Source organism: Phyllostomus hastatus, unplaced genomic scaffold (genome assembly GCF_019186645.2).
Source record: "Phyllostomus hastatus isolate PE091 unplaced genomic scaffold, TTU_PhHast_1.1 phas_contig_159, whole genome shotgun sequence".
Taxonomy (NCBI): Eukaryota; Metazoa; Chordata; class Mammalia; order Chiroptera; family Phyllostomidae; genus Phyllostomus; species Phyllostomus hastatus.
Window position 1 is genome coordinate 41,639,474 of NW_025333640.1, and position 27,646 is coordinate 41,667,119.

General features: G+C 52.5%; 2 protein-coding genes across 4 annotated transcripts in view; both read left to right on the top strand.

Moving 5' to 3' along the window:
* The window catches only part of ZGRF1 (zinc finger GRF-type containing 1), a 51,195-nt gene extending 39,320 nt beyond the window's left edge, over positions 1–11,875 (top strand). For all 3 annotated transcript variants that reach the window (XM_045831267.1, XM_045831268.1, XM_045831269.1), the window contains 9 exons: positions 1,499–1,658; positions 3,272–3,349; positions 3,547–3,694; positions 6,226–6,353; positions 8,757–8,880; positions 10,040–10,216; positions 10,353–10,487; positions 11,192–11,453; positions 11,608–11,875. In XM_045831267.1, coding sequence (XP_045687223.1) covers positions 1,499–1,658; positions 3,272–3,349; positions 3,547–3,694; positions 6,226–6,353; positions 8,757–8,880; positions 10,040–10,216; positions 10,353–10,487; positions 11,192–11,453; positions 11,608–11,777 — 1,382 coding nt within the window. In that variant the 3' untranslated portion in view covers positions 11,778–11,875. The remainder of the gene's footprint in view (positions 1–1,498; positions 1,659–3,271; positions 3,350–3,546; positions 3,695–6,225; positions 6,354–8,756; positions 8,881–10,039; positions 10,217–10,352; positions 10,488–11,191; positions 11,454–11,607) is intronic.
* Positions 11,876–23,033: 11,158 nt separating this feature from the next.
* Positions 23,034–23,780, top strand: NEUROG2 (neurogenin 2). The gene has a single exon (XM_045830808.1). The coding sequence runs from the start codon at positions 23,034–23,036 to the stop codon at positions 23,778–23,780; it is 747 nt and encodes a 248-aa protein (XP_045686764.1).
* The last annotated feature ends 3,866 nt before the right edge of the window (positions 23,781–27,646 follow it).

Here is a 27,646-nt window from a genome sequence, read left to right on the forward strand (position 1 = left end):
CCCGTGGAGGAGCTTTACTCTCCATCTGGTTCAGTTCCCTCCTCAGCATCTTTCCTCTCTCAGAAGTCCACCCCAAAGCAGATCTGACTTTCTGTCCTGTTGACCGAGCTAGGCACCAAGGACTCATCCTAACTTAATCTTTCTCGCTAGATGAAGTGCCTTTCTCTTAATCCCCCTCCTCCCTGTCCTGTTCCTCTGCTGCCCCATCAGATGGCTCACTGAGATGTGTCACTTCCTTGTTTCTGTCCTTCATGGTGATCCTCTCCAGTTCCCTCAATCCAACCCTCTACCTACCTCCTCAGTCCCAGTGGGTGAGGTCGGGCTCTAGTCAGTCTTGGGTGGAGACGGAAAGTGCGCTCCCAGAGCCAGGGGGCAGCTGACTTGTACAGACTGAGGTCCCTGCCCCTGACCCATGACCGAGCCATCCTCGTGCAAATGAGGACTCCAAATTCTTACAGTTTGGTCCAAAAGGCACTGTCCTAATTGGTCAGAATAGAACTGCTATGATTGGTCAGTTATGGCTGCACGTCTCCTGATTAGACAGGGAAAGCTTCAGTCCCATTGGTTGAAACAGGATTCCAGGAGCTCCCCTGCAAGGGCGGCTCCGAGGGCAGGAACCCTGTGCCGCTGCTCCCTGCCGTGCAGTGTGCGGCTGGGCCCCCGTGCAGAGACTGCTGCGGGCTCTGTTTGTTCCCTGGGGCCCAGTTGTCCACCAGTTTCCCTTCGTATAGGTGCCTTCCTTCTCAGGGTTCACACTTTATATTTCTAAAATGCAATCTGAAAAACTAGTTGTTCCAAAACACAATCTGATTAAGTCAATTCCACTGCTTAAGATCCTTCAGTAACTTCCCCTGGCCCTCAGGGCAAATTCCATTTTTTAGCCATATCAAGCAGAACTCTTCTGACTTGCCCCCTTGCCTACCTTGTCAGCCTCTGCCTAGAGCGACCCTTTCTTTCTGGATCTGGATGTCTTACTTTGGGAGATAAGTTCTGCTACTTCCTGTTTTAAGAAGCATTGCCACCCCTACCAAACCAGAGAGAAGTGCTTTCTCTGATACAATCACAATGTTTCCTACCATGTTAATAACTTCTTACTAAATTTACTGGGGTAACAGTAATAGCATTATATAAGTTTCAAGTATACACGACTATCGCTTGACATCTGTGTGCGGTATTGCGTGCATGCGAGCCTCCCAAAGTCTAGTTACCTTCCATCCACACCCTTGACCCCCTTTGCCCACTGCTCCCTCCCAACCATGTGGTTTTATTATTGTTCCTTTCCTTGTCTGTCTTCCTAAGTGCATGGTGGTCTCACTAAGAGGTCTTCTGGTTATTTATCCCTGTGTTAAGCACATACTGGGCACTCTGCTAATGGTTTGTTTTTTTTTTAGATAAATTAGTTAAATAAAAGAGAGAGGAAGATAAATTATTTCTTGTGCTTTCAGAAATTTGCTTACAATATTCCCTTTATTTTTTTCTCCTGCTTCCAAATAATTAGGTGTTTTTGGAGCAGGAAAGAGCTATTTGTTGGCAGTGGTGATTTTGTTTTTTGTGCAGCTGTTTGAAAAGAGTGAAGCTCCTACAGTTGGAAATGCAAGACCATGGAAACTTCTAGTTTCTTCTTCCACGAATGTAGCTGTTGACAGAGTACTGCTTGGGTGGGTACGACACGTGTGTTTAAGGCTCGTGCTTTAGGGTTACTGTTGAGAGAGGTACTCTCTGCTTCGGGCCTGGTGCTGGGTTTGCCAGAAATGCAGGGTCTTGGTCTCCAGTTGGAGCAATAGCCAGGAGACACTAACCAGCTAACCTACTAGTCTGTAAGTTGGAGAAACTCAAATGTCAAACCTGACAGTTTTGGCACAAGGGTGGGGGGCTTGTGTAAAAATCCGAATTCAGCCAGGAGCACGTAGGGCTGAGAGGTGTACCCCCACTGGGATGCTGAGGACTCGGAGCCCTGATGGCCCTTATCCAGGACAGGCCCCAGGGTCACGTGGGCAGCTGGCAGCCTTGACTGACGGCTGGTGTCTCCTGGGACAAAGAGCTTTGCTCACTGCTTGAGCTAGGGTTCCCCAAGCTCAGTGTTCCTCGTACAGCTCACGTGCAGGCTCCCTCTGGACCCCTCCCCTGCCCCTACAGGACTTGGGGACCCAGGGGGCCAGTGCAGATGGGGTCTCTGGCTGGCCCCAGTGCCACGAGCGGGAGCCCTTGTCTCTGGGTCTGTTACCAGGGAAGGAGCTGAGGTGCAGATGTAGGAGCCCATGACAGTAAAACAGCTGAATTAGGGTTTTGGTTTCGATAAGGAGGCTCTGAAGGCAGTAACACGAGCTGTTCTGCAGATACAAAGTTTTTGTGATTTTTAAAAATTTTATTTAGAATGCAAAGAAGATGTTACAAGTACTTTACCAATATTCTAGTCCAAGGGTGTCAAACTCATTTTCACCAGGGGCCACATCAGCCTTGCAGTTGCCTTCAGAGGGCTGAATGTAATTTCAAATCCTTAACAGTTAAGGAGTAGTTACATTTATATAGTCCTAAAGTTATTAATGATCTCAATGTCAGCATAAATGACAAAGTTTAATTAGGAGGAATAATTTTTATGTGTAAGTGTAGGCTTTTAAAAACTAACTTATAATTACATTAGTTAATGCTTATGGTAAAAAATATGCAGTCTGTACAGGTATTGTATTTCTTTACATTTTTTTATACATACACACATTTTGTTTTCCAAACTTAGTATAAACAGTATATATTGTTTTGTGTTCTTTTAAATCTTCTTAGAAAACATAATTTTTGTAGCTCTATTATATGCCATGATTTGCTTATACCATACTTTAAGCAATATTTGATCAGTCAGTTCTTTCTAAATTTTTCCCATTGTAAATAATATTGTGACACAGATCCTTAAACATAAATCTTTATTTCCACTTCTGATTTTTTTCTTAGGAAAAAGTCCCTGCCCTAGAATAAAAGACAGGGACATACTTTGCAAGCCTGACCTTCAGAAAGGTTCTGCCAGGGTGCAGCGCCCCAACACTTAATGAGCCCTCACGGAAGAGAATGCGTGTTTTGAAATTCTCTATAAGATGCATCACAGTGAGAACTTAGCCACTGTGCATTTACTTTGAGTTCAGGCATTTCACATTGAATTATATGGCTGTAAAGTATATTGTCACACAACATTAATTTTAATAACACAAGTATTATATGAAACTTTGTTTCATACTCTACTTTCTAAATAATTGGAATCTATTTTACTATGTTTTGTTTAAAGGCTTCTCAGTCTTGGATTTGAAAAATTTGTCCGAGTCGGGAGTATCAGGAAGATCGCCAAGCCGGTTTTACCTTACAGGTGAGAATGCTCCGCTCCAGAAGTCACAGGGTGTTCACAGGAGTGCGATGATGTTACAGGACTCTTACCTTAAATCTGGTTTCTGTAGAGGAGCAGAGAAAGTTTCTTGGTTAACTTGGGAAATCTGTATTTAACTTTTTTGGAATATTACAAAAATGGAATAAAGAGGGAGACTCTTTTATGTCAACCTTTTTCAGCTTGCATGCTGGCTCAGAGAATGCAAACGAGCAACTGAAAGAGCTGCATGCGCTGATGAGAGAAGACCTGAGCCCCGTGGACAGAGTCCACGTGAGGAGGAGCATCGAGCAGCACAAGCTGGGCACCAACAGGACCCTGCTGAAGCAGGTGAGGGGACCCGGCCTCAGCTCGGCTCTTCACAGAACCCGTTTGGACCCTCCTCCTCCTCCTGCCGATGGGGAGTACTCCCTGTGAAGGACACAGCCGGCCTCGATAGCTTACATTTCACCGAGGTGTGAGTTTGTCCGGCTCACCGCCACTGAGTCTCCTTTTCCCTGTCTCCCTGTTTATCTTTTCTTAGTCTTAGAGAGGAAAGTGAAGAGGTGGGAATATATCCCTGGCAAGTTAAGTGAAACTTGATTTTTTTTTTTTAGGAGAAATAGAGGGAGAGAAGGTCTGACCCTGGCAATATGTCCAAGTGACATTTGTCTTTGGTGCTCCCTCGAAAGCCACTCTCAAGGGTCCGTCTGCGCCCAGGAGTCCTGGGGCCCAGACCATGTCCTAGGTGTCGGGAGCCACAGCAGGGCCCGTGGGGCTGTACTTTGTCCAGCTCTGGTGCGAGGCAGCCCGGGGCCAGAGGGGAGGAGACAGCAGTCCCTGGAGAGCTTGGGGAGAGCGGGGAGATGCAGGGAAAGAGGGCTGGGGGCTGTTGGACCATGTGGCCGTTGCTCACTGTCTGCAAGACACGTGGGGAAATCAGCCTGCGCCCGACCCTGTATTGGTCAGCGGTGGCTGAAATAATGCTGCCTAACAAATAAAACTCCACCCTGTGGGACAACAAAGTGAAGACTCTGGGCCAGTGGGCCGGGCTTGTTCTGAGACTGCTGCCCCTGGTGGACCATCCGTCCCCTGACAGGGTGGCCGGAGTGTGGTGCGAGAGGGCATCTTCGCCACCCAGCCAGCCTCCTGGGTCAGGACACTGCCCAGTCCTGGGCGTGGGGCAGCGGGCAGGAACTCACAGCCATCTGCCACAGCTTTGGGTCCACAGTCCTCGGAAGGGTCGCACTGGCCTTCTGCTGCCGGAGCTACAGAGCCAGCTCAGCGGCCCCAGCCCGAGCCCCAGGGCTTAGCAGGGCTGTGCTCAGTCCCCGAGGACTCGCTGACCACCCCCCACCCCCCACGTCCTGTTGACGTGTGAGAAGGGCTGTTCTCTGAGGCAGTTTCCGAGGGAGATCTCCATTACTGGGATGTGTCACTCACCGGTCTCGCCTGTTCACACGTGAAAACTCTTTCAGAGTAACATTTTTAAAAAAGCTTAACAAATTTCCAGTTATGCATTTTAGACCTGATACGTTACTAAGATGACATCTTTACAGTGGAACTAATTTTTAAAAATGCTTTGTAATTGATTGCTTCCTAGCTCAATAATAAAATATTTTGTTGTCAGAGTCTCAGCAATATGATAAATTAAAAGATACAAATAATATAATTTTTTAAAGAAAAAACTTTGTTCTTTTGGTTTTTGTAGTAGATATTTCTGTAAATTAAAAACCAATTGCTTCCTGATTCACAACTTCAGCCTTCTCACCTAAGGTGGTCTTTGTCAGATTCAGTTACAGACACAAGGTGCTGAGGGACCTCGTCGAGGGCGGCGAGCAATGTTGCTTGCTGAAAGGTGTCCTCTGCTGGGTCGTTTTATTTATTTTTTTTTTAACTTCTTTTCTTAAGATTTTATTTCTTTTTAGAGAGAAGGGAAGGGAGGGAGAAAGAAAGGGAGAGAAACATCGATCACTTGCCTCTCTCACATGCCCTGTTGGAGCCGAACCCACAACCCGGGTCTGTGCCCTGACTGGGAATCGAACCAGTGACCCTTTGCTTTGCAGGATGACATTGAGCCACACCCTTCAGGGCTCTGCTTGGTCACTTTAAAGGAACTGAGTGTTTAAAGGAATGGAGGTTCTAATATAAAAGTAGCTTTAGGATTTCTGTTTTGTAAAGAAAGAAAACCTACCTGACAGAGGGTTATGTATGTGATGAATGTTATTTACCATCAAAGAAAACAGTGTTGATAACATTTTCCTGTCTCATTCACAAGACCTCTGGAGGGAGTGTCTAATTGTAAAGCATATTTTTGTCAGTCACATTTGTTGATAGAAGATATGGTCATTGATTTTCCTCTTTTACATATTTCATTCTAGAGATTAAATATTAGCTTTTATCAGGCTTTTGCCTTGAGGATAATGCTGTTCTGGCAGAGTATTTACGGCTGTGAGGGTCGGATAAACTTACAGCTGCTGTACAAGTGCACTGAATACACTTCTGAGTCGCGAGTGCACTAGACAGCCAGGCCGAGGCTGCTGGTCGCAAGTCCAATGCGCTTCGTGGAGAACGTTGGCCTGTGCTGTGTTTGTTCAGCCTCACCAAGGAGGACAGATGATGTATGTTATGCTTGACGTCTTTAAAATCTTGGGTGTAAAAACGTGCCTTTCGTTCTTATTAATAGGCTGTGGCTTAAGTAGCTGTGTCCTGGGATTTCCACTTCTTATGTGGAGGTAGTGACTGTGTGGCCATAGTGACTCTTGGTTTCTGATCACCAGCCATCACCACCGACAAGTTCTAATCTCACTGCAAATCTTTGGAAAATACAGCCTCTCGTTCTTCAAGTAGTTGACAGTGACAGCGTTCTCCCTGTCCTGCAGGTCCGCGTGGTCGGAGCCACCTGTGCGGCCTGCCCTTTCCCGTGCATGGACGGCCTCCGGTTCCCCGTGGTGGTGCTGGACGAGTGCAGCCAGATGACCGAGCCGGCCTCGCTCCTGCCTGTCGCACGGTAATCCCGGCCCTTTCCGAGGGCGCGCGGGTGTCACAGCTGCGTCAGACACCTCCTCGGTCCAAACCCTTGCCGGCATTTGTGACAACTCTAGCAGTTCAGGCCCTAAACTGATTGTTTCTTAGAACGCAGAGGGAAATTTGGGGGTTAATGAATCAAACTTTTGTTAGATCGCAGTTTAGAAGTCCGATGACGTGACCCTTAAAGCTGGGTCACTCCCGAGCCGGGCGGACCCTCCCAGAGCCTCGCGGGCCCCTCCCTGGGCGAGAGGGGCCTCTTGGGCCTTTGTCCGAGACTCAGCTCCTTCAGCTGCCTCCACAGAACTCCCGTGTTTACTTTCTGAAGATGAATCTTAGATGATGGTGGTATATAAAGTATATGAAGAAAACAAGTTGAAAATTAAAATTTGTCTTAGAGTTTAGGGGACTATGAAGTCTAAGCTCTGAAACATTGTGCTTTTAGAGCGTCTCTCACTGAAGGCTCTGGAAGGCGGCAGATGAGTCCCGGCCTCAGCAGGCCTGTCCCCGGGGGAGGCGGGTGCTGGTCCCGGTCGACAGGGCTGGCAGGATCGGTGGGTCCCGACCACGGGCTTTCACTATTTCGACCGGCCCGTCCTGAGCAAACGAGGGGGCATGGGTACCCCTGCCTGGGAGCGAGGGGTGGAGAAACTGGAAGGTCCTGCAAGGAGGGGGGGAGGTTCGCTTTGGAGCACCCTCTGTACACGAAACACGTCACGTATGTGCTTCCTGAAGTCCTCACAGCAGCCATGCAAGGCACTTTCATGTACAGGTTACTGGTAGAATGTGAAGCTTGTGGAGATTAAATAACTTGCCGTGTCCATAGAATATAACAGAGCTAAGATTTGAATATAGGTTTTTGAAATGGGGGTTCCCATGCCGAATTCCAACCTGGTACTGGGAGGGGTTCCCCACCACCAAGTGATTCTCTGATACCAGCAGGGTATCCAGGAACTCAGCTCAGTTCCAACACTGTGTCCCGGGGACAGCCCCAGACCCGCAGGGTAAGGGCTCAGTCCTGCAAGACCCCACTTCAGGCGCCAGCCGCAGCCCTGGGCTTCTGACCACCTGGGTGCACACTGGGAGTTCCGGTGACCCCTCCAGCTCCAGGACGATCACAAGTCTAAGTTGTCACCTGGACTTCTGAGCAGCTGGCTGTGAATCTGAGGTTCCCGTGGTCCCCCAACCCCCCACCTCAGCCTTGGGTTCCATTAGTTTGCCAGAGAGGCTCACGGAGCTCGGAGGAACACATTAGCCCCTGGGTTGCGGCTGCCGGTGAAAGGAGGTAAGTCGGAGCAGCCGGGTGGAGAGCGAGATGCACGGGACAGACAAGGTGTGGGGGGCACGGAGCCTCTGAGCCCTCTCTGGCCTCCACTCGACCGGGTCTCCCCGGGGTCGCCAGCCCGGAAGCTCGGGACCCTCATGCTTTTGCGGAGGACTCATCACCCAGGTGCGATCAACTCCCCAGCCAGTGGTGACGGGTCCACTCCAGCCCCTCGCCCCTCCCTGGGGGTCAGACCGAAAGTTCCATCCCTTCAGTCACATGGTTGCCCTGGCAACCAGCCCCATCCTCAGGTGCTTTGCAGAAAGTTGCCTCATTCACAGAACAAAAGGCCTTGGTCACTTCAGGGTTTCTGGGGCTGGGAGCCAGGAATTGTGGATGAAGACCAATATGTGTGACAAACAGATTTTAGTTAATCTCAAGGACCAAGTATATATTTCTTATAAATTACAATATTGTAGTTTTTCTATAAAACTTGGGCATTTTCCCTGTCTTACTCCTGTTTGGAAGACATAAGCCCCTGAGAGCTGAATGTACTTCATCCTAAAGCAAGAGTTGAAGCCAAGTGACTTCTAAGAAAGCTTCTAAGTCTACATTTAAGATCCTAAAAGCCGTTGTTTCTCCACATGTGTTCTGTGGAACATGGGTTCCACGCAGAGACAGGGGACACTCAGTAGGCTTTATGTGGAAAACCATAAAGTTAATAGAAAGGGTTTCTTTACTGTGGAACTGCTCCACCATTTAATTTATGTATTAGCACTGTTAAGCCTTGTTCTCAGAGTGGTGGTGGTGTTCGAAGCCTTTGAAATGCATTTTAGAAAACAGTGCCGTGCCCTGGCTGATGTGACTCAGTGGATCGAGTGCTTGCCTACAAGCCACGGGGTCACCAGTTTGATTCCCAGTCAGGGCACGTGCCTGGGTTGTGGGCCAGGGCCCCAGTAGAGGGTATGCAAGAGGCAACCACACACGGATGTTTCCCTCTCTTTCTCCCACCCTTTCCCTCTGCCTAAAAATACATTTAAAAAAGAAGAAAGAAAATAGTGCCATAAGTGTCAGTGCAAGCTTTTCCTGTTGCTTGGGCTAACTTGGAATTCTGTTTTTCAGGTTTGAGTGTGAAAAGCTGATTCTTGTTGGAGATCCCAAACAGCTTCCTCCCACTGTTCAGGGATCCGATGCAGCTCATGAACACGGATTGGAACAGACTCTTTTCGATCGACTTTGCTTAATGGTACTGCTGCTAAACTCACACAGAACTACCACTGACTGGTTACACATGGCGTAGGCTGACGGGAAATGAAAATATTCCCACCAGCTTAACTGGAGTTGTTTAGAAAGCACTCACCTCAAAGATAAGTAGAACCCCGTAATTTAAGTTCCCTTTGTAAAATGTCTTTCTCCTGTGTATTTTAGTAGTAAATAGAAAGCATATTGACTTTGCTCTAAAATAAAATAAAACTATAATCTATTATCTATGTCCCTTGTCTACTTCACATTTAAATTATTTATAATTAATCGTTGTTATATTTTTAATGGAGGTGATGTTCACGTGACATAAAATCAGCCTTCTCAAAGTGAGTGAGCAGCATTTCCTACGTTCATAACGCTGTGCGGCCACGGCCTGCCTCTGCCTAGAGGCAGGCTTCCCCAACGCACCATCCCCCAGAATAAACCCCACACCAGGCAGCAGCTCCCCCTGCCCCCGGCAGCCTCCCGCCTGCTCCCAGGCCGTGTGGGCTGGTCCCTCTGGACCTCTTGCATCTGGCTTCATTCACCTAGCATGTTTTCGAGGTTCACCCACATTGTAGCACGTTTTAATACTCAGTTACATCACAGTCACCGTTACGCGAGGGGGTACGTCCCGAGACCCCAGTGGACGCTGCAGATGCGAGCCCCGCACGGACTGGGCGTTTGCTCTGCACACACGCACACACCGTCTGGCTTCTCTGGGCCATAGCTGGATTGCCAGCATCGCTGCTCTTGTACTTTGGAGCCCTTATTAAGAAAGTCGGGGTGACTCGAACACGAGCCCTGTGATACCGTGACAGCCCACCTGACTGATAACTGAGACTGCTGAGGGACTGACGGCAGTAGTGTCCACAGGGCGGACGCGCTGGGCAGAGGGAGGACTCACGCCGGTGGGACAGGTCAGGAGGGTGCGCGATTCCTCCACCCGGTCACTGGATAGTGAGTCCAAGGCCCGGCATGTGACGTAATAGTAACTTACCATGACGATATTTTTAGTAATTAAAAATATTTATTTACAGTCTACTTTATTCATTTACTAAGTACAATGTGGCAATATTTTTAACTTTTAAAATATATCTTTTTTCCCCTTCAGAAAATAATGCTGTTTCAAGTTCCTATTTTTCTGCATTTAAATGTCTTAGGGTCACAAGCCGGTTGTGCTGAGGACCCAGTACCGATGCCACCCTGCAATCACCGCCGTCGCTAACGACCTGTTTTATGGCGGGACCCTCAGGAACGGCGTGTCGGAGACGGAGCGGAGCCCACTGCTGGGGTGGCTCCCCACCCTGTGTTTCTACAATGTGCAAGGACAAGAGCAGGTGCCTGGTGCAGCGTGGCTGCGAGTCAACCCCGCTTAGTGTCCTGGCTTAATTTTATGGCTGCTGTTTGTATGGTTTTCTTGGTCTTTCCCAGACTTTCTGGGAAATGTAATTTCGGATCTGTTTTTCATTCCAGATTGAAGGAGGTAACAGCTTTCACAATGTGGCAGAAGCTGCTTTCACGCTGACACTGATTCAATCACTGGTTGCGGGTGGAGTGGCGGGCTCTGAGATCGGGGTGATAACGCTGTACAGAGCCCAGGTGTGCAAGGTGTGTGTTGCATCTCTGACTTTACTGGGCATTAAATAGTATCATTTTCCAGCACAGGGCTTGATATTATATTTGTAATGGTTTGGTTTGGTGCTTGAAAACTTTTGGGACCATAATTAATTTATTCAGAAGAAACATTCTAATTAGTGTCTGGTCTGGCTTTTTTTTTCTGTATAATTAAATGTAAACTTAACAAGGTTTAATTAAATTCAGTTTACAGCTGTTGGGGCAAAAATGCAAATAAACAAATTAGAGGGAAGAAAATGTGCTGTGTGCTCTGTGTTTTTGGACAGGTGGGACTGACTCTCTGTTTTCCCAAATGGTCTCTCATGATTATTTCATTTTATCAGTAAGTCAAAGATAGATACCAGATATTAATATGTATATGAGCCAATGACTTGTGACACGTTATTTTATTTTTAATTTTTTAAGAGTTTTTCATGTTTCATTATCAGTGTACTAATTCTAAATTAGCGTATCCAAGCCAGCTTCCCAGCATCAGGTAAATCAACACCTGTCAGCCTGTTTCATGATTTATAGTGTCACCTAGTTACTTATTTGTCATTTTAGAAACTAGGCAAACCCTTGCGAGCCCTGGAAGAGAGTGAAATTTCCGCTCGGGCTAAGCTGAAGGGGTCACTGCGAGGGCTCCGGCTTCGTGCCGCCTGCCCCTGCGCACGTGGTCACCGTCCTCTCGCCCACAGCTGTGCCACTCGCTCAGGGCTGTGGCCTCGGACCAGCCAGGCCTGCGGGCCGTGCAGGTGTCCACGGTGGACGCCTTCCAGGGAGCAGAGAGGGAGGTCATCATCCTGTCCTGTGTGCGGACCAGACAGGTGGGCTTCATCGACTCAGAAAGGAGGGTGAACGTGGCCTTGACCAGAGGGAGGAGGCACTTACTCATCGTGGGGAACCTGGCCTGTCTGAGGAGAAACCGGCTCTGGGGCCGTGTGATCCAGCACTGTGAAGGTAAAGCCAAGAGCTATAGGGGTCAAGCATTTTGAACTAAAATTGGCTTTGGATGGAGCGGGGCAGTGCTGACGTGGCCACGCTGGGAGGTGAGGAAAGGGCTGGTTTGGGGCCCACTGTGAAAGTCGTCACCTCACAGCTTGTGTCTCTTTAGGAAGGGAAGGTGGGCTGCAGCACGCCAGCCAGTGTGAACCACAGCTGCGCCAGCTCCTTCAGGACCGCTCTGGACACCACGCAGCAGAAAAGCAGAAGAAGAAGAGAGGGCACGACAAACCTGAAGATACCTCTCATTCACAAAAAGGCGTAGAGCCTTCGTGTTTGTAGAAACTCAAGCTCATTCCACACTGTACGTTTTCCATGTTTTTATTACCCCAAACCCCTAGTTGTCAAAAGTGCTTTATGATATTTAAATAACATTAAACAAAGGCATGCGAAATTTGCTCTTCAAGGAGTATACATTATTTATATTGATATAAGCATATGTTGAATGTAGTACAAAATCTTACTAATAAAAATGAGTAAAAGTTCTTGTAAAAATTAAGAATTCTGCCAAAAACAATTATACAAGGGGCAGGGGAGAAAGCCTTCATGGCTTTTTCAGTGTAATTTTAAATTAAGTGAAGATTTCAGAAGCTCACCTACTAGAACATCCACATAGTTATACCAAGATGTTCCTTCTGAGTGACAGCTCTATCAGAGTGTCTTAAATCTTATGCCCTATCATTTTATAACTAAGACATATTCACGATAAAAAATTTAACAAGTACAAAAAGAAGAAAAACACTGGAAGTCCACCCTGGAGATGCGGAGCCAGGGGCCGGGCCTGTGAGGGTTGTGGGGCGCATGAATGAGGGGCGAACAATTGGACGACCACCTTCGCTTTATTTTCTTCTAGCTCTTTTCCTATGTGTTCATTTGCCTAGTAATTATTGGTATAGATAGTATATAATGGATTTTTAAATTATTTATTATACATTGTGCATGTAGAAAATCATTGCTGACTTATTGCCTGTCTTTTTTCTATGCTTATATTCTGTATGTGAGTAAACTAAACAATTTGTCGTGATTTTGAGATATTAACAAGGGAGCATTGACTCATCCCACATGGAAAAATGGCCAAGGCTTGATAATAATCGATTATCAATGCAGTCCTTACCCATTAACAAAATCTGCTATCCAAGTCACTCAATATTCATCTTAAAGATGTGGAAAACGGCTTACTTGAATTACTTCGCAATAAAATTGACAAGTGTACCTCTTTAAAACCAGGACTTGTTTCGTGAGCCTCTGTCCCCGTCCCAAATGCCGACCAACTGTGGCCCAGGTGCTGCTGCCCCCGCCCACCTACCACGTGTCTCAAGCGTCTGACCGGCCCACGCAGGCGCCCGTGGCCCGAGTTCTGTCCCAGCTGCCCCTGCGCACCACCTCCTTTGGAGTTAGTTCCCAGCTAGCTGGAGCTGGGTCTCGGGCTTTTTTCCCAAGAAGAGTCTGTGGATAGGACACATTGGCGTCTGCCGGGTGAGGGCATGTCTGTCGCGTCCCTTAGGGCACTCGCTGCGTGAGCACGAGTGGCATGTCCCCAGCACAGTCACACAGGTGAGGGGGATGCTTTGCTCTTCAGAGACCTGGTGAGGGGAGCCAGGGAGCTGCTGACGTCCTCAGAGGTTAAGTGTGATCCATCGAGGGACACGGGTGCCAGTCGTGGTGGCTGATTTGTGATGCGTGCTGAGCAGAGCCCTACTAGCTGAACCCTGAACGCTAGCACGGCCTTTATTTCTACTTTCAGAAAGAAAGCCCATGACAATACTGGACATGGAAAATCAGCAAATTCCAGGCCAATGCCTGCTCTGTCTATTCTCTCACATTTCACCGTTGGGTAGACACAAATTGAATTTTTAGGAGTGTCCCATTCAGTAAACAACAGTAAAATTCCTCGTGATCTTACACGGTACTCAAAGTAACAGGCCAGTGCTACCATGAGAGCTGTTGCCTGTCTGTACACAGCAGTGGCGTGGGAACAGTGGTCTCGCCTGTGGTGCTCAGTGGTACAGTCACACAAGAACGCTCTAGATTTGTATCTGTGGAAAAGGTCTCTGCATCACACAGATGGAATGAAATTGTAGGCTTTAATCTATTCATCGGTTGCCTTTTTGCTTTGCAGGGTATGTGTGTTAGGCTTTTTTTTAAGATTCTTTCAAAACATGACATTAAACCCTAGTGAGGACAGGACCTTTCCCCAGTTTATAAATGAGGAAGCCAAGGCTCAGAGAAATCGAACCTGCCAGAAGGAGCGCCAGCAGGGCGGGACCCAGTCCCATCGCCAGGCTCTCCTGCCCAACCGCACACAAGCCTCGGACGCCAGGTCCACAGCCCTCACAGACCCAGACACCCACTTCGCAAGGAGTTACCTTGGTCTCTTTATTACGTAACAATGTGTTAACTGTTTATTTGTAGAACCTCCATCCTTCCGAGTGAGTGTCGCTGGAGGAACGGAAGGGTGGGCTTTCCTTGGACGGTCTCCATTGGCTGCTGGAAGACCCATTTTGCTACTTATTGAAACAAAAACTGATTGTTAACAAAAATGTATTAAAAGCTAAGCTGGTGATTCTCTTATCAAAAATTGATTTTAAAATAATACATTTTCATGCTCATCTCTGTAGCCCGCCCTGTCCTTATGAATATACACTTCAATATTTGAGTTACTTGAGAAAAATTGTCATTTAAAGTCTGAGATTATGAAGCCCAGCTTGAAACTTCATAATAAAACATAACTTTTAGTGTCCTTTAATATTTGAACAGAAAGACTATTTGAGTTGGAGATGCCAAAGCAAATCCCAAAGGCTGCCTGCCCTTGACTGTTTAATCTGAAGACAGCTGTGAAATAGCTTTGCATTAACTCAATTCTTTTATATTAAATAAGAATAAAAAGGAAATTGGTGATTTACTTGACAGATACTGGACCCCGAAAATTAACTAATTGTTCTAGAAACATTAGCTCAACACTGATTTGAAATGCCTGCTGTGTAATTAGTCATGAGTGAAACGTATGTTTACTTCTGTTGTGTTTTTTGTTCATATCAGCGTGACTCGATTATAAAAGAAAAATACAATCCACACATCTCTGACACATCTGCGGTCCTCTTACCCTGACACACTAGTTAGGTTGGTATTTTTAAACTCTGTTAGTCTTAGTTATGGATTCTCCTTACCATTCTTTCTAATTGGGCAAATCTGGTCCAATTTGTGTTTGTGTGTGATTGTGTGTGAATGTATTGAGTTGGCAAAAGAATTCCTTTTTTTTTTTTATACAATAGCCCTACTAGTGCTTAGTTCTCTTTAACTTTATTTGAAACACTTTTGTTAGATTGTATGGTGATAGCCATCATATCAGTGTGCATTTAAAAAATGAATTTTTGTAGCCATTTTAATATTAAAGATGGAAGAAAATACACAATGTTTTCAGCATATTATACTCTGTTATTCCAAGAAAGGTAAAAACACACCTGAAATGCAGAAAAAGATTTGTGCAGTGTACAGAGAAAGTGCTGTGACACATCGAATATGTCAAAAGTGGTTTGTGAAGTTTCATGCTGGAGGTTTCTCGCTGGACGATGCTCCATGGCCCGGTGGACCATTTGAAGTTGATAGTGATCAAATTGAGACATTAATTGAGAACAATCAACATTCTACCATGCGGGAGATACCCAGCATACTAAAAATGTCAAAATCAATAAAGTTATTGGTGAACATGAGAAATGTCTTTTATTAAACAGACTTTTGGGCCAACCCGGTATGTGCGTGTGTGATCAGATGGCATCTCCCACTGGTCTGTGACTCTGCTATCACAGGCCCAGTGCTGTGAGTGGGGAATGATGGCCTCCGGCCCCACATGGTGATGTCACGCGAAGACAGAATCAGGGCCTCAGGCGGGGTGTCGTGAACAGCCATCCAGGGCGATTGTGTGTGTTTTTCCATAAAATACACATCATCATCCAGAGAGAAATCTCCAGCACAAAATTCCGCAAACCACTTTTGATACATTTGATCTGTCATAGCACCTTCTCCACAGACTAAACAAATCTTTTTTTGTGTTTCAGTTGTGTTTTTACCTTTCTTGGAATATTAAAGCATAATACACCAAAAAGATGTTGTGGATTTTCTTCCATCTTCAATATTAAAGTGGCTGCACAAAAATTCAATTTTGATAAGTTTTTCTAAATCCACGCTGATATGACAGCTGTCACAATACAATCTAACAAAAGTGTTTTAAATGAATTGAAAGACAGCTAAGTGCCACTAGAGCCAGTGTCCGGAAAAACCGAACAAACACTTTGGCCCACCCAAAAGGATGTGGCTTCATTGCTGTGACTGGTGCTGCCCAGATGCAGAGTTGCAGTAAGAGTCCCACCAAACCCCCGAGGTGCGTCAGGGTAAGGATGGCGTCTGTCAACTGGGAGAGCCGAAGGCCTAAAAGCAGAGGAAAGCAAACTCAGAATCAAACATTCTCTCGATCCTGGTGACTTTTTTAAATGGAAGCTTTAGATGCTGTATTTTGAAGCACAGAGTGAAAGGGGAGGAAGTTTTTAATCACTATTGAGGGTAGAACAAGAGGAAACATATTTGAGAAAGATAAGATGTAAAAATTGCCTGCTAGCCAGTGTTATTGAATAAGGGAACATAATACTTTGAGACATTGGTGGGGGGTGGGCGAATCTTCAGAAATCCATCAAAACCCTATGATGTGAGCTCATCCCTGGGAAAATTAGATGTGATTTACCCAAAACACAGAGAATGGCACCACTGAGCAGGTTGCCTAGCGTTGACTCTCTGTCCTACGCAACAATGTTAGTTATATGTAGTTAAAGGGAACGTTTAGGTGTTCTTATCCAAGTTACAGCACCCCAAACAGCCCGACTCCCCGGCCTCGGCGTTGACTGGGGACACGTTCATCTGTGACCTCACTCACCCGCCCAGCTGTCTCCCAGCTGAACCTCACTTCCAGTCTTTGATGATGATCTCAAGAGCCAGAAGGGCAATGCTCGTAAAGTAATAATTTCTGACTGTAAATGTTCCACATTGTTTTACTGGGAAAACACAAAGAAGAAAGTTTACCCCTGTCCAATGGCAAAAAGGCGAGCACTGTAAATACTTGTTTCCCCAGGAGGCGCCTGGTCTCTGTCCCCTCCACCGCTCACGGTACGCACGTGGTCTGCGAATCGGGGTCCTGGTAAGCACCTACCATGATTTCCAAAAATTAAATAACCATTAGAAAAACTGTAAAGTCTGCGCGTGACTTGTGCTCGCGGCAGCACTGAGTCGCGTGTGGGGCGTCTCCGTGGGTGCACGTGGGCAGCCGAGCGCGCTCAGGTGGAGGGGGGCGTTCCCCCCGGCGCGTGGAAAGGCGCAGTTGCCGGAGAAAGTGAGGGCAGCACACTTCGCGGGGAAGAGACGGGGACCGGCCGGGGTGGGGGGGCGGGAACGGGAGTGGGGGCGTCCGAGCCCCGGGCGGGGCCTGGCGGGCCCGGCGCGCGTGCCGTCCTGCCCAGAGGGGCGTCCAGGGCCGAGTGAGAAAAACGCCCGCGGCCCGGCCTTCGCCAGCCGGTCGCCGCGGGCGCCCCTCCCCGCGCAGACGAGCGACGTCCGCGGAGCGAAGGGCGTGCGGCCCGGGCTCGCCCTCGGCCTCGCTGCCCCCGGGACTGGCGGGGCGTCCCGTCCGTCCCCCCGCGTGTCGGCTCCGGGCGCGCCTCCGATGCGTCGGCGTCGGAAGCTCCGGCGCCCCGGGTTTGCGCGGGAGCCGCGGCGAAGGGGCTGGGCCCGCGGGGGCCCCCGAACGCGCAGGGGAGCAGGGACGGGGCGTGAGCGCGGCCCCGGGATAGAGCCTTCGGTTCGCCTCGGCCGCCTCCTTCCTGTCGGCTCCGTCCTGCCTCCGGCGGAGGAAACCGCGGCCCCGCGTGTCGGGGGCCCCGCGTGTCGGGAGGGGGGCCCCCGCTGGAGTTTGTGGCGGTGGGGGCGGGGGCGCGGCTCCCGCCGGGGCACCAGACCCACCATCGGGGCCCCGGGGCGCGCAAAGCCCGCCGTGGCTTCCTCGGCACTGGAGAGGTGTCCGCGGCTGCAGCCTCGCGCCAACTGCGCGGGTGTGGCGATGGCGTCATCATGCTAATTGGTGTGACGTCAGCTATTGCGTCATCGTACGGGGCGCAGTGGACGCACCGGGCACGGTTGGCGCCGGGAAATGTTTTGGGGGCGGGGCGGGGCGGAAAGACCGGGTCGGCTGCGAGGTGCCCCCCCACCCCGCCCCGATGTCCTGGGAGCTGGAATCTTACTCGGGGTCCCTGAAAGTGAGGCGGCCTCGCCCTGCGCCCGCACTCAAGTCGCGGAGTCTGCACCTTCGCGCGGCGTAGAGCGCTCGGGTCGTGACCTTTGCTGTCTCGTGTGGCGCCGGCTCCCGGGATGGGTGGTGGCGCTGCTCCCGCCCCCGAGTGGCCTGTGCTCATCGGGACCTGTGCCTGCGTCCGGGGGACCCCAGGTCCTGTCCCCAGGGGCAGGTCATGCAACTTTCTTCGTTGAACCGTCCAGCGAGTTCACCGCGCCGTCGCCCTTTAATTTCTACCAGCGACGACCGGACTGCCCGTGTTTCCAGGAGAAAATGCATTTGGGGCCTTTCCACGGTGGGGACAGCGGCGCACCGATCCCCCTTTGGCCCCTCGCGCGTCGCTTGAACAAGCCCCACGCGACACGGGCCTGTCACCACCTCTCCGCGTCGCCACTGCGCTGGTCTCGCTGGTCTCGGGTCCGAGGCGCAGGAAGGAGAGTCCTCGGTGAGAAGGCGCCTGAGGGAAGCCGCTCCGGGGACACCGACGGAGCCGCCTCCGAGTGACGGTCGCCGGGACGGGGCCGAATGATCTGGGCGACAAAGCAGCTGCTGTGGCGGCGTGGTCCCCACGCGAAAGGGGATGGGCGGGACGCGGCAGGGAGTCCCACAGTCCGCCGTGCTTTGTGTTTGTCCCAGAGGCTGGTGTCCCTTCCGCGCTTCCCCGGCCGGCGCCCCCCCCCCCCCAGCTCCTGTCCGCATCATGCCTGTCACCTGAGGACAAAGGCGGGGACAACAAGGGCCACAGAGAGCCCCGCGCAGGCCCGACACTGCTGCGGCCTCGCCCGCGCCCCACGGCCCGCCAGCTGACACCTTGCCACCTGCGCCCGCCCACCCCCAGCGCTGCCGCGGTGCCCGGACCCAACGGGGCATCCTGCGGTTTGTTACCGGGGGGCTGGCTCACCGCCGGCGGGGGGGGGGTGTATTTGGGGGGAAAAGCACCCCCCTCCTGCAACAGCCGAGTCTGGCGCGGGGACCACTGTCCTCTGGCCATTTGTGAGGCGGAAGTGTGCACGTCGCCGGTGGCCCTGCGGCAACACCCACACTCCACGCGGGCGGGTCGTGGAGGAGTTCAAGCTCCTTAGAGCAACAAAGACTGTGACACCGCCTCCGCCCGTCCCCGCACGCACCCGGCCCCCTCTTCCTGAGGCCGGCTGAGTGTAAATCATTGTGTCCCGTTCCTTGATGACCGCCTGCTTTGAGCTTTTGTTCCCTTAAAGTGGGATCACGCCGTGAAAGGGGCTGGGGATGAACAGTTTGACCCTTCAGGACAGTTCACGCGGTGGACAGCGCGCCCTGGCCGCCACCCTCGCTGAGGCCACCCCGCCCTCCCCCTCCCCCGTTTCAGCCCCGCTGCACCCGGACAATCTTGTGGACCACACAAGTGCCTCTCGAATTCATTCCAGCTAAAAGAGGACTAGGAGAATCCAGCTAAGGACACTGGCATGGGTCACGTGTGCAAATCTGACTGCAAATACAAATTGCTTTCTTTCAGCAAAACCGAGCAAAATACTGAAGACAAAGAATTCTGGGACTGGGTATGAAACATTGGCTTCTTGAGTTCACTAGGTTGTTACATTTTTTAGTATTGTTTCTTCTAAAAAATAGTCTTCATAGTAGGAGATATTTCCAGAAGTGTTACCAGATATGATGCTTCTCTTAAAAGCAACTACAACACACACAACCAACATCCCTAGATGCACATTCAAGGTGCTGTACCTGGAGGCTGCTTTTGAAAAGGCCTGCCACCTGCACAGTCATCTTACACACCACATGGCATATACCCAAAGAAGTCCTTACTTTATTTTTAAAAAAATTTTTTAAAGATTTTATTCATCCATTTTTAGGGAGGGAAGGTGGGGGAGAGAGAGAGAGAGAGAGAGAGAAACATCAATGTGTGGTTGCTGGGGGTTATGGCCTGCAACCCAGGCATGTACCCTGACTGGGAATTGAACCTGCGACACTTTAGTTCCCAGCCTGTGCTCAATCCACTGAGCTATGCCAGCCAGAATAAGTCCTTACTTTACAAATAAAGTCCCCTGGCTGGCATAGCTCAGTGGATTGAGAGCGGCCTGTGAACCAAAGTGTCCCAGGTTCGATTCCCAGCCAGGGCACATGCCTGGGCTGCAGGCCATGACCTCCAGCAACCACACATTGATGTTTCTCTCTCTTTCTCCCTCTCTTCCCTCCCTAAAAATAGATAAATAAAATCTTTAAAAAATAAAATAAAATCCCATAAACTCTATGGTATCTTTACATTTACATGGAGACCGGTTTATGTCACCCTTTGAATATGTACACAACCTTAAGTTTCTTGGCATGCTTTTTCCATTTGAAGGAAATTTCTAGAATCAAAAACGTGCAGTTGCCCCGGATGCTTCACCACCACTGTGCACACGTCACTGCGTTAGTCACGTGCTCAGAGAGTACCGACGGCTTGGGTTTTGACAAAGGGAAGCCTCGACCTTCCAGTGCACCATAAAGACATAAAATCTCAGGAGGACACCAGCACTGGGGGTCTGACCCTCAATGCTCTGCACAGTCAACTAAAGGAGCCCCTTGTGTGTGTCACTAGCGCCGAGCAGTCTCTGTTCTGTGGTTACACAAGGCTCCTTGGGTTTTCCTTAAGTCTCCACCAAGCTGCATTCCCAGAAAATCAACCCGACACTTCCTAGCTAAACCAGCATTGTAAAACCTCCCGTCTGCAGAGGCACTGAAATATATCGTCCCCTTTTCTCCACTGGCTGTGGTGAGACGCAGATATGCAAGGTGCATGCCATCATTCCAGGGTTTGTTTCCAGCACTTCAGCCGTCTCCTCAGAACCTGGCTTTCTCGTTCTGTTTCAGAAGTGCCAGGAGAACCCCGCATCCACTCCCACGAGTTCCTCTGGTCTCCACCCAGCCAGCCACAGCCCTGGAGGGTTTCCGCGTCGTCTGGCATCACCAGCACCTGCAAACTCGTGCTACTGTGTCTTATGGCGTCTTTCTCTCCTGTCTTGTCTTTCACTCGACCCAAGTCTTTCATGAGGTTCTGATCCGGCAGGGTCATGGTGCAGATGGGACCAAAGAAGGATGGGAGGTGGGCGCTGCCTTCTGGAGAGGCTGGACGTGTCTCTCCGCTTTCTAAGTGTCTGCACCCCTAACAATGAAATGAAGCTGTTCTGAAAGGACTCAGGGGAACTGAGAAAATAATGCTTTTAACTTTAGGGAATTTGTTTTAAAAGGCGGGGGAGACGCAAAATAAATGCCAAGGAGCGAAGTGAAGATCGTGGCAGGACAGGAGGAAGTCTGGCGGTGGGAGACCCACTTCAGGTGACAGCCTGTCTCCTGGGACCCTAGGTTTCACCTGTTACTCTGTGCCCTCCAGCCCTGCTGTTACCTCCCTGAAGGAAACGTCACACGGATCGAAACCACTTCCATCTCTTCTGAAATACAACTTGCTTCCAATCCCTGCAAACCCCACAGGAGAGAGACGCACAGACACTATTCTTTTGTCACCTTTCAACTCCTAACATTCCAAGTGCTCTGGCTTCAACCTGGTTTGAAGACGGGATCCCAATAGACTGCCTCGCAAGCTGGAGCGGGGATCCCCGCAGGCAGCGCAGACTGCTCGGGGGCTGGGGGCTCTGTCCCGGGAAAAGTCCGCCAGGTCGACTAGGGGATGGGCGTGAGCGCAGGCGGAGCAGAGAGGGGCCTGCGAGCCATTCAGAACAAGTTCCCCTAGAGCCCAGTGGCCCTAGAGCCCGGTCGCCCTTGAGCTCTTTTTTTCTTCTTCTATTGAAAGGCCGGGAGAATCGGGAGGATGGGCCCCTTGTCCCTACGACGCCCCCAGCGCGGAGCAGGGGTCACGGAAAAGTCAGCGCAGCCCCTGCGCTTTCGGGACAGCCACTCGGCAGCCCAGCGGCTCAGCTCCTGCCTCCCGTGCGGGAGGGCTCCCGGGGTCACCCCGGAGAGGAGCCGCGTCAGGGCCCGGAGACTCAGTGTGTCAGACGTCCGTCCGGGGAAGGCCCCGCGCCCCCCTCCAGGTCCCTCCGGAGGTGCCTCCAGGCATCCTGCCAGTCCGGTCCTTCACCCTCCGGCGTCGGTCTCGGCGGAACCGAGTACACTGGTCCCCACGTGCCCACCGCGCGCGCCCCACACCTCGCTCCTCCCCAAACCGAGTGCTGCGTTCACAGGTGGTGCGGCTCCTGGGAGGCTGTGCCCCTCTGGCGCCGGGCGGCACCGGGGCGCGCCGCTCTCCCGGGGGTCGGACCCACATCTGCGGGCTGGGGGAGGGGGTCCCGCCGCCCGCGAGCCCCGGCCCCCGCCGAGCTGCTGAAAGGGAGCGGGCTCGGTGCGCGTGGCTCGCGGCCCTCACGCGGTCCCGGGCGCGGGGATTGGCCAGCTGCGTCTGGCGACCTCCATTCATTAATAAATTAGCGGCACGCTCCAGCCGAGCGCGAGCCACCAATCGCGAGGCCAGGGCCGGCAGCCTCGGCCTCCGAGCTCACAGCACAGCCTCGAGCTCCAGCGGGAGCTTTGGAACCACTTTATGCTGATTAGAGAAAGGGGGAGGGGGGGCCGGGCAGGAGGATGGCGGGGTGGAGGGAGGTTGGCAGGCGGGGAAGGAGGGGGAGGCGAAGAGAGAAAGAACTGAATGGCCATAAAGCGAAGAAAGGGAGCAGCGGGGAGGGGCGGGCGTGGGGAGGGGGAAGGGGCCTGGGGGCGATCCGATTGTCTTCTGAGGGGTATATAAGGGGTTTTAAGGAGAGTCGTGTGCCAGACACGCAGCCACTGAACCACAAACCGCTTCGCTTTAACTGGAGTGCCGGGGGGTCGCGTGCCAGGCGCCGCTGGCCCGGGGCTGAGTGACAGACGGACACGCACCGCGAGCACACGCACGAGACCCGCGCGGGAGGAGCACGCGTCCTGCCCTGGCCGTGCGCGCGTTTGGAGAGCGAGCTGAGTAAGTGTTTAACTCGGCGGGCGGTTTCAGCACCACGTCCCGCCGCTTGCAAGCGCTCTCGGGTCGCGCAGATCTTTGTCGCAGGGCCTCGGCCCCTTCCCGGGCGGACGCAGGATCGGGGGGCTGGCGCGGGTCCCCCGGCGCCGGAGGATTCCTGCCCAACTGGGCTCCTCTCAGCTCGCGCCCCTGGGATACCTCCGCTTCGGCGTTGACGCCCGTTTGGTGTTCTTTCACCCCCTCCCCGGCCCCCGCTCCCTTCGGTAGGATGTTCGTGAAGTCTGAGGCCTTGGAGGTGAAGGAGGAAGCGGACACGCTGGTGCTGCTCGGCGCAGCCTCCCCGGCGGCAGCGCGGACTCCACTGCCGTCCAGCGCGGACGAGGAGGACGAGGAGCGAGGCGCGCCGGAAGGGGCGCGCCGGCCGCTGGGGGGCGGGCCCGGGGCGCGGCTGTTGGGCCTGGGGCACGAGTGCCGGCGGCGTCCTTCCAGGGCGCGAGTGGCTTCTCGAGGCGCCAAGACGGCCGAGACGGCGCAGCGCATCAAGAAGACCCGCCGGCTGAAGGCCAACAACCGCGAGCGTAACCGCATGCACAACTTGAACGCGGCGCTGGACGCCCTGCGCGAGGTACTGCCCACGTTCCCCGAGGACGCCAAGCTCACCAAGATCGAGACCTTGCGCTTCGCGCACAACTACATCTGGGCGCTCACCGAGACCCTGCGCCTGGCTGACCACTGCGGCGGGGGCCTGCCCGGCCCGCTGCGCCCGGAGGCCACGCTGCTGAGCCCGGGCGGCGCCCTGGGCAGCGTGGGGGACAGCCCGTCGCCCTCGTCCACGTGGAGCGGCACAGACAGCCCCGCGCCGCCCTCCTCCGCGCCCTCCACCTCCACCTCCCCCTACAGCTGCGTCTTCTCCCCTTCCAGCCCCGTGGGGTCGGATCGGGACTGCTGGCAGCCCGCTCCACCCGACAAACGCCGCTGCGCGCCTCGCCGCCCAGCGGTCCGGGAGTGCGCCTAGGCCGCGTCCCCGCCTCGCGCCAGGCCTCGCTCCCTGCTGCCCCGCCTCACCCGCCGCGCCCCTCTCTGCCCCACTTCCCGCGCCCTGGAGACCGGCTCGAGCCCAGAGCAGATGCAGACGCCCGGCTTCGCCGCCGCCTGCCGGTCCCCGGCGACGGGCTTCCTTTATTCAGACAGGCTCTGAGTTACTGAGGCTGAGATGGAGACCGTCGCCAAAGGGATGGCCGAGTGCGGGGAGGGGGCAGCGCTTCTAGGGCTAAAAAGACGCTGGGCGGAGGCGGAGGCGGAGGGTGTCGCCCCCCCCCCCCCGGCAGCGCCGAAGACTCTGCCGTCGGAGTGAGTCTCCGGGGGACGCCCCGGGTCCCCGCGCCCCGTCCCCCTGGCTCCTGCATAGAGATGTTAATGTCGAGCAGAAAGAAACGCGTCCTGGCGTCTGAATGACGTCGCTGGTAATAATATTATCCACAGATTCGCGGTGCCTGGCATCTGCTCCGTTCCCAGCGCTGCCTGCGGGCTGTGGGAACTTCACCTGTCAAACCAAACTTCCCCTCTCTGACGTGCACTTTGTTCCGTTTCCCAGACTCGTCCCAACACCTATTGTCCCATCCTCCTCTCTCCTTTTTCTTCTCCATTTTGCCATCTGTCTCTTATGATTTATAAGGGAAAAAGTTGTTTTGTTAGAGGGCCAGGTTAGAAGTCATTGTATAATTTGTAGGCTTTGTGCTGATTGAATGCAAGCGTGGAAATCCAGGCTGAACTCTCTATCCAAAGCAAAAATGTGGAGGAAAAGGGAAGGGGGGGTTGCTTCATGCATTATTTATCTCGACCTTTTAGGGGAGAGGGAACTCCCCTTTCTTTCAAGAGATTAAAAATAAATCAACAGACTGAAAACCTAAGCAGACACGGAGCTCTTTGGGGATCAGCCACACACGTGTTCCCCTCTATTTATTATAAAGAAAAATTCCATGGGAAAAGTATGTATTTTTTGTATATTCTACAGAGTTTATTCTAGTATGTATTTACCTCTTGAAAAAGTGAGAAAATTGTTCTTGTGATTGAACTATAAATAAAATATCTAATTTTCATAATAATGGTCTAGTATTATAACTTTTTCCTGCTTATGTGGTTTTCAGAAGAGTAAGTTGTATTTTAAGAAGAGAAGAGTAACCTGTGTTTTCATGAATGTTTGTCTGTTAGAATCACACTAATGCATGAGGCCCAAGAAATCACAAGGAGCTGAATTATATGTGAAATGCTGGCACTGCGTGTAACTCTCAGCACAAACAAAACTTGGTTTTTAAGAAATCAAAAAATTGTTTTTAAAATCTTGTTTCTGAGCAAACACGACTAGTTAAAAAGGGGGGGATAATTAAGTCATGGTAATCTTCAAAGTTCAGAAACCCTGACTTGATAAATTAGTGAAGGTGAAATTTCTTGGTGGAGTATGTAGAAATTTGGTTTTTACACTTAACTCCTGGAGTTTCAAGGGCCATGTGTAAGCTGCAGGGATTTGGTGGTGATTTCCAAGGGCCCCTTCCAGCACCTGTGAGTAACGACTATAAAGTCCTTGTTGAAAGCTGATTCGCTTTCATCCCTTTTAACAAGCTTGTTGGTCTGAAAAGCAAACTCCCATAGAAAAGAAAATATTCAGAGTGAGCTGAAAGAACAGCTCAGCTTTCCAATCATCTTTGTTAAAATTTACATAGTCAAAACTTCTCCAAAGAGAAAGTGAAAATGTTTTCCTAATCTCCAAGATACATAATTCTAAATCTTGCACCTCAATCTCCAAAGCAGAGATAAATGACCTTTGCGTGGCCTTGGGTCAAGGATGACCAAGGAAGGCTGACCACATTTTAGGCTGGAGCCCCTTGAGGGAGGGTATCCATGACAACACAAGCTAAAGTAAAACACGTCTGCAAAGAAAAGTTGGTTGTTAAGCTTCCCCTGCCCCGTAGGTTTCCCATCTTCCTGTGGTTTGGGCCAAACCCTCCACTTGCACAAAGCTGCGCGTGTGTTTCCTGAGATGCGTCTCCGGAACCCCTGTGCCCACACATGCGGAAAATGTGAAGGGCTTAGTGTCTTACATCACTCCAGTTTTCTTTTTTGAGTCAAAGGTAGAACCACCACAGGGTCTGCTTGCTTTTCACAGCTGGGCTTGAGAGAGGCCTCTTGGAACATGCCTTCTCCTTTAAAGATTGTCGTCTTGTTGTCTGATGGGAGGAGACAGTGTTTCTTTCACCTTCACTCACGGTACTGGTACTTAAAAAGCCAAACTACCAAGCAAAGCAACTGTAGTGCGAGAGTTTTGAAACATCAGCGTTTCAAAGCTGAACAGCTGTTCTGGGTGAGGCGGCCCCGGGCGCCGTTGGAAACTCGCGGGGGAAACGGTTCCTGGCCCAGGCCTGTGGCCGCAGCCCCCCGGGCGGAGCGACTCTTCTGGGACGAACGGCGACACGGAGGACACCGGGGACCCCCCGCCGCCGACAGAAGTCCCGCAGCCACCTCGGCCGTTTCTCCGGCGCCAGAGCCCCGTCCAGCGGAGCTCACAGGTAGGTCCCCAGACTCGCCGGCAGCACGTGCCACCGGCCACCTGCGCGCGGACCGTCGCGCCCGCATCCGGAGCGGGCGTCGTCTCGCCGCAAACCGGTGCCGTTGCCCTGGTGGCGCCCCTTTTCGCGGCGGCTGAGAGGACGTTTCGGCCGCACGCGCGCTGCCCCCACCCGCACCCCGCAGCGTCCCGCCCCCGCCCGACCGTGTCCCCCCCTTCCCCGGCGGCGACAAGCCGGGCCCGTCTGCTCCCTGCGCTCCGCCCCCGGCCGCTGGCTGACGACTCGCTTCGCACGCGGCCGCCGAGGAGCAGCCGCCCGGGTGGCCGGGCCCTCGCAGCGCCGCGGCGGGCTCTGAGCTCCCGCCCGCGTCCCGCGGCAGCGGCCGTGCTCGTGCGTTCCGCGGGCCTGGCCCGTGTTCGGGCTCACTTCTCCCTCCGCAGACGTCACGTCGGTCCGCCCGGGGATGGATGTACCCGCGAGGGGAAGGGGCGGCGAGGTCCGGGCGCCCCGGGTCCCGGTGGCCGCGCACCCTCCGTCGGGCGGCCCTGGCCGGTGTCGCCTCGGGCGCGCACACCTGGCCCCGCGGGCCGCGCCTCCGCCCGGTCCCCGCTGGTTAAATGGGGCGGCAGTCCGGGTCGCGCCCGCGCTGGGCTCCGAAGCCCGAAAGTCCCGGCGTCCGGTCGGAGAAGGAAGACGTGCGAACCCGGAGACGCGGGGCGAGACGGGCGACACGCAGCTCCGCGCCCCGGGTCGCTGCAAGTGGTCTGCGAGGCTCGTTGTGTGACGGACAGTCCGCTCCGCCTTGTTTTTCGTAACAAGTGGGTGTTCGCACAATCACCGCTCTGGGCGCCGAGGCAGCGGCGCGGATTTGCGGGGAGGTCAGCCGTCGCCTCTTTTAAGGGCCCACTTTAATGATTAAACTTAAGGAATGTTCCCCAAAGGGAGGGGGCGACAGGCGCAGGCTGTCCCCTCTCGGACCGGAGACTCTGCGTGCTGCCCGAAGCCGGGGTCGGTGCGCGTCCCGGGGGCTCGGGGCTGAGGGGCGGCTCCACCCGGGGAAGTCCGGGCCCAGCACCGCCCTTGGGAGGTTTCAGAGGCCCCCGCGTCTGGGACCAGAGCAGGACAACCGCGTGGCCGGGCGCCGGCTGGGTGGCGGGGTGAGCGCCGCTGCCAGTGACTGCTGGTCCGCGGTGCCGGCGTCGCGGGAGCCGGGGGAAGAGAGCAGGGCCCCGGCCACACACCCGCTTCAACGGCCGCGCCAGCGCGACAGGGACTAGGCAGCCTGGGCCACTGACGGGGAACCGGACGAAAGGGTGGG

Bases quoted from the DNA above. Each gene is read 5' to 3' on its own strand.
- NEUROG2 (XM_045830808.1), top strand. From the start codon at position 23,034: ATGTTCGTGAAGTCTGAGGCCTTGGAGGTGAAGGAGGAAGCGGACACG.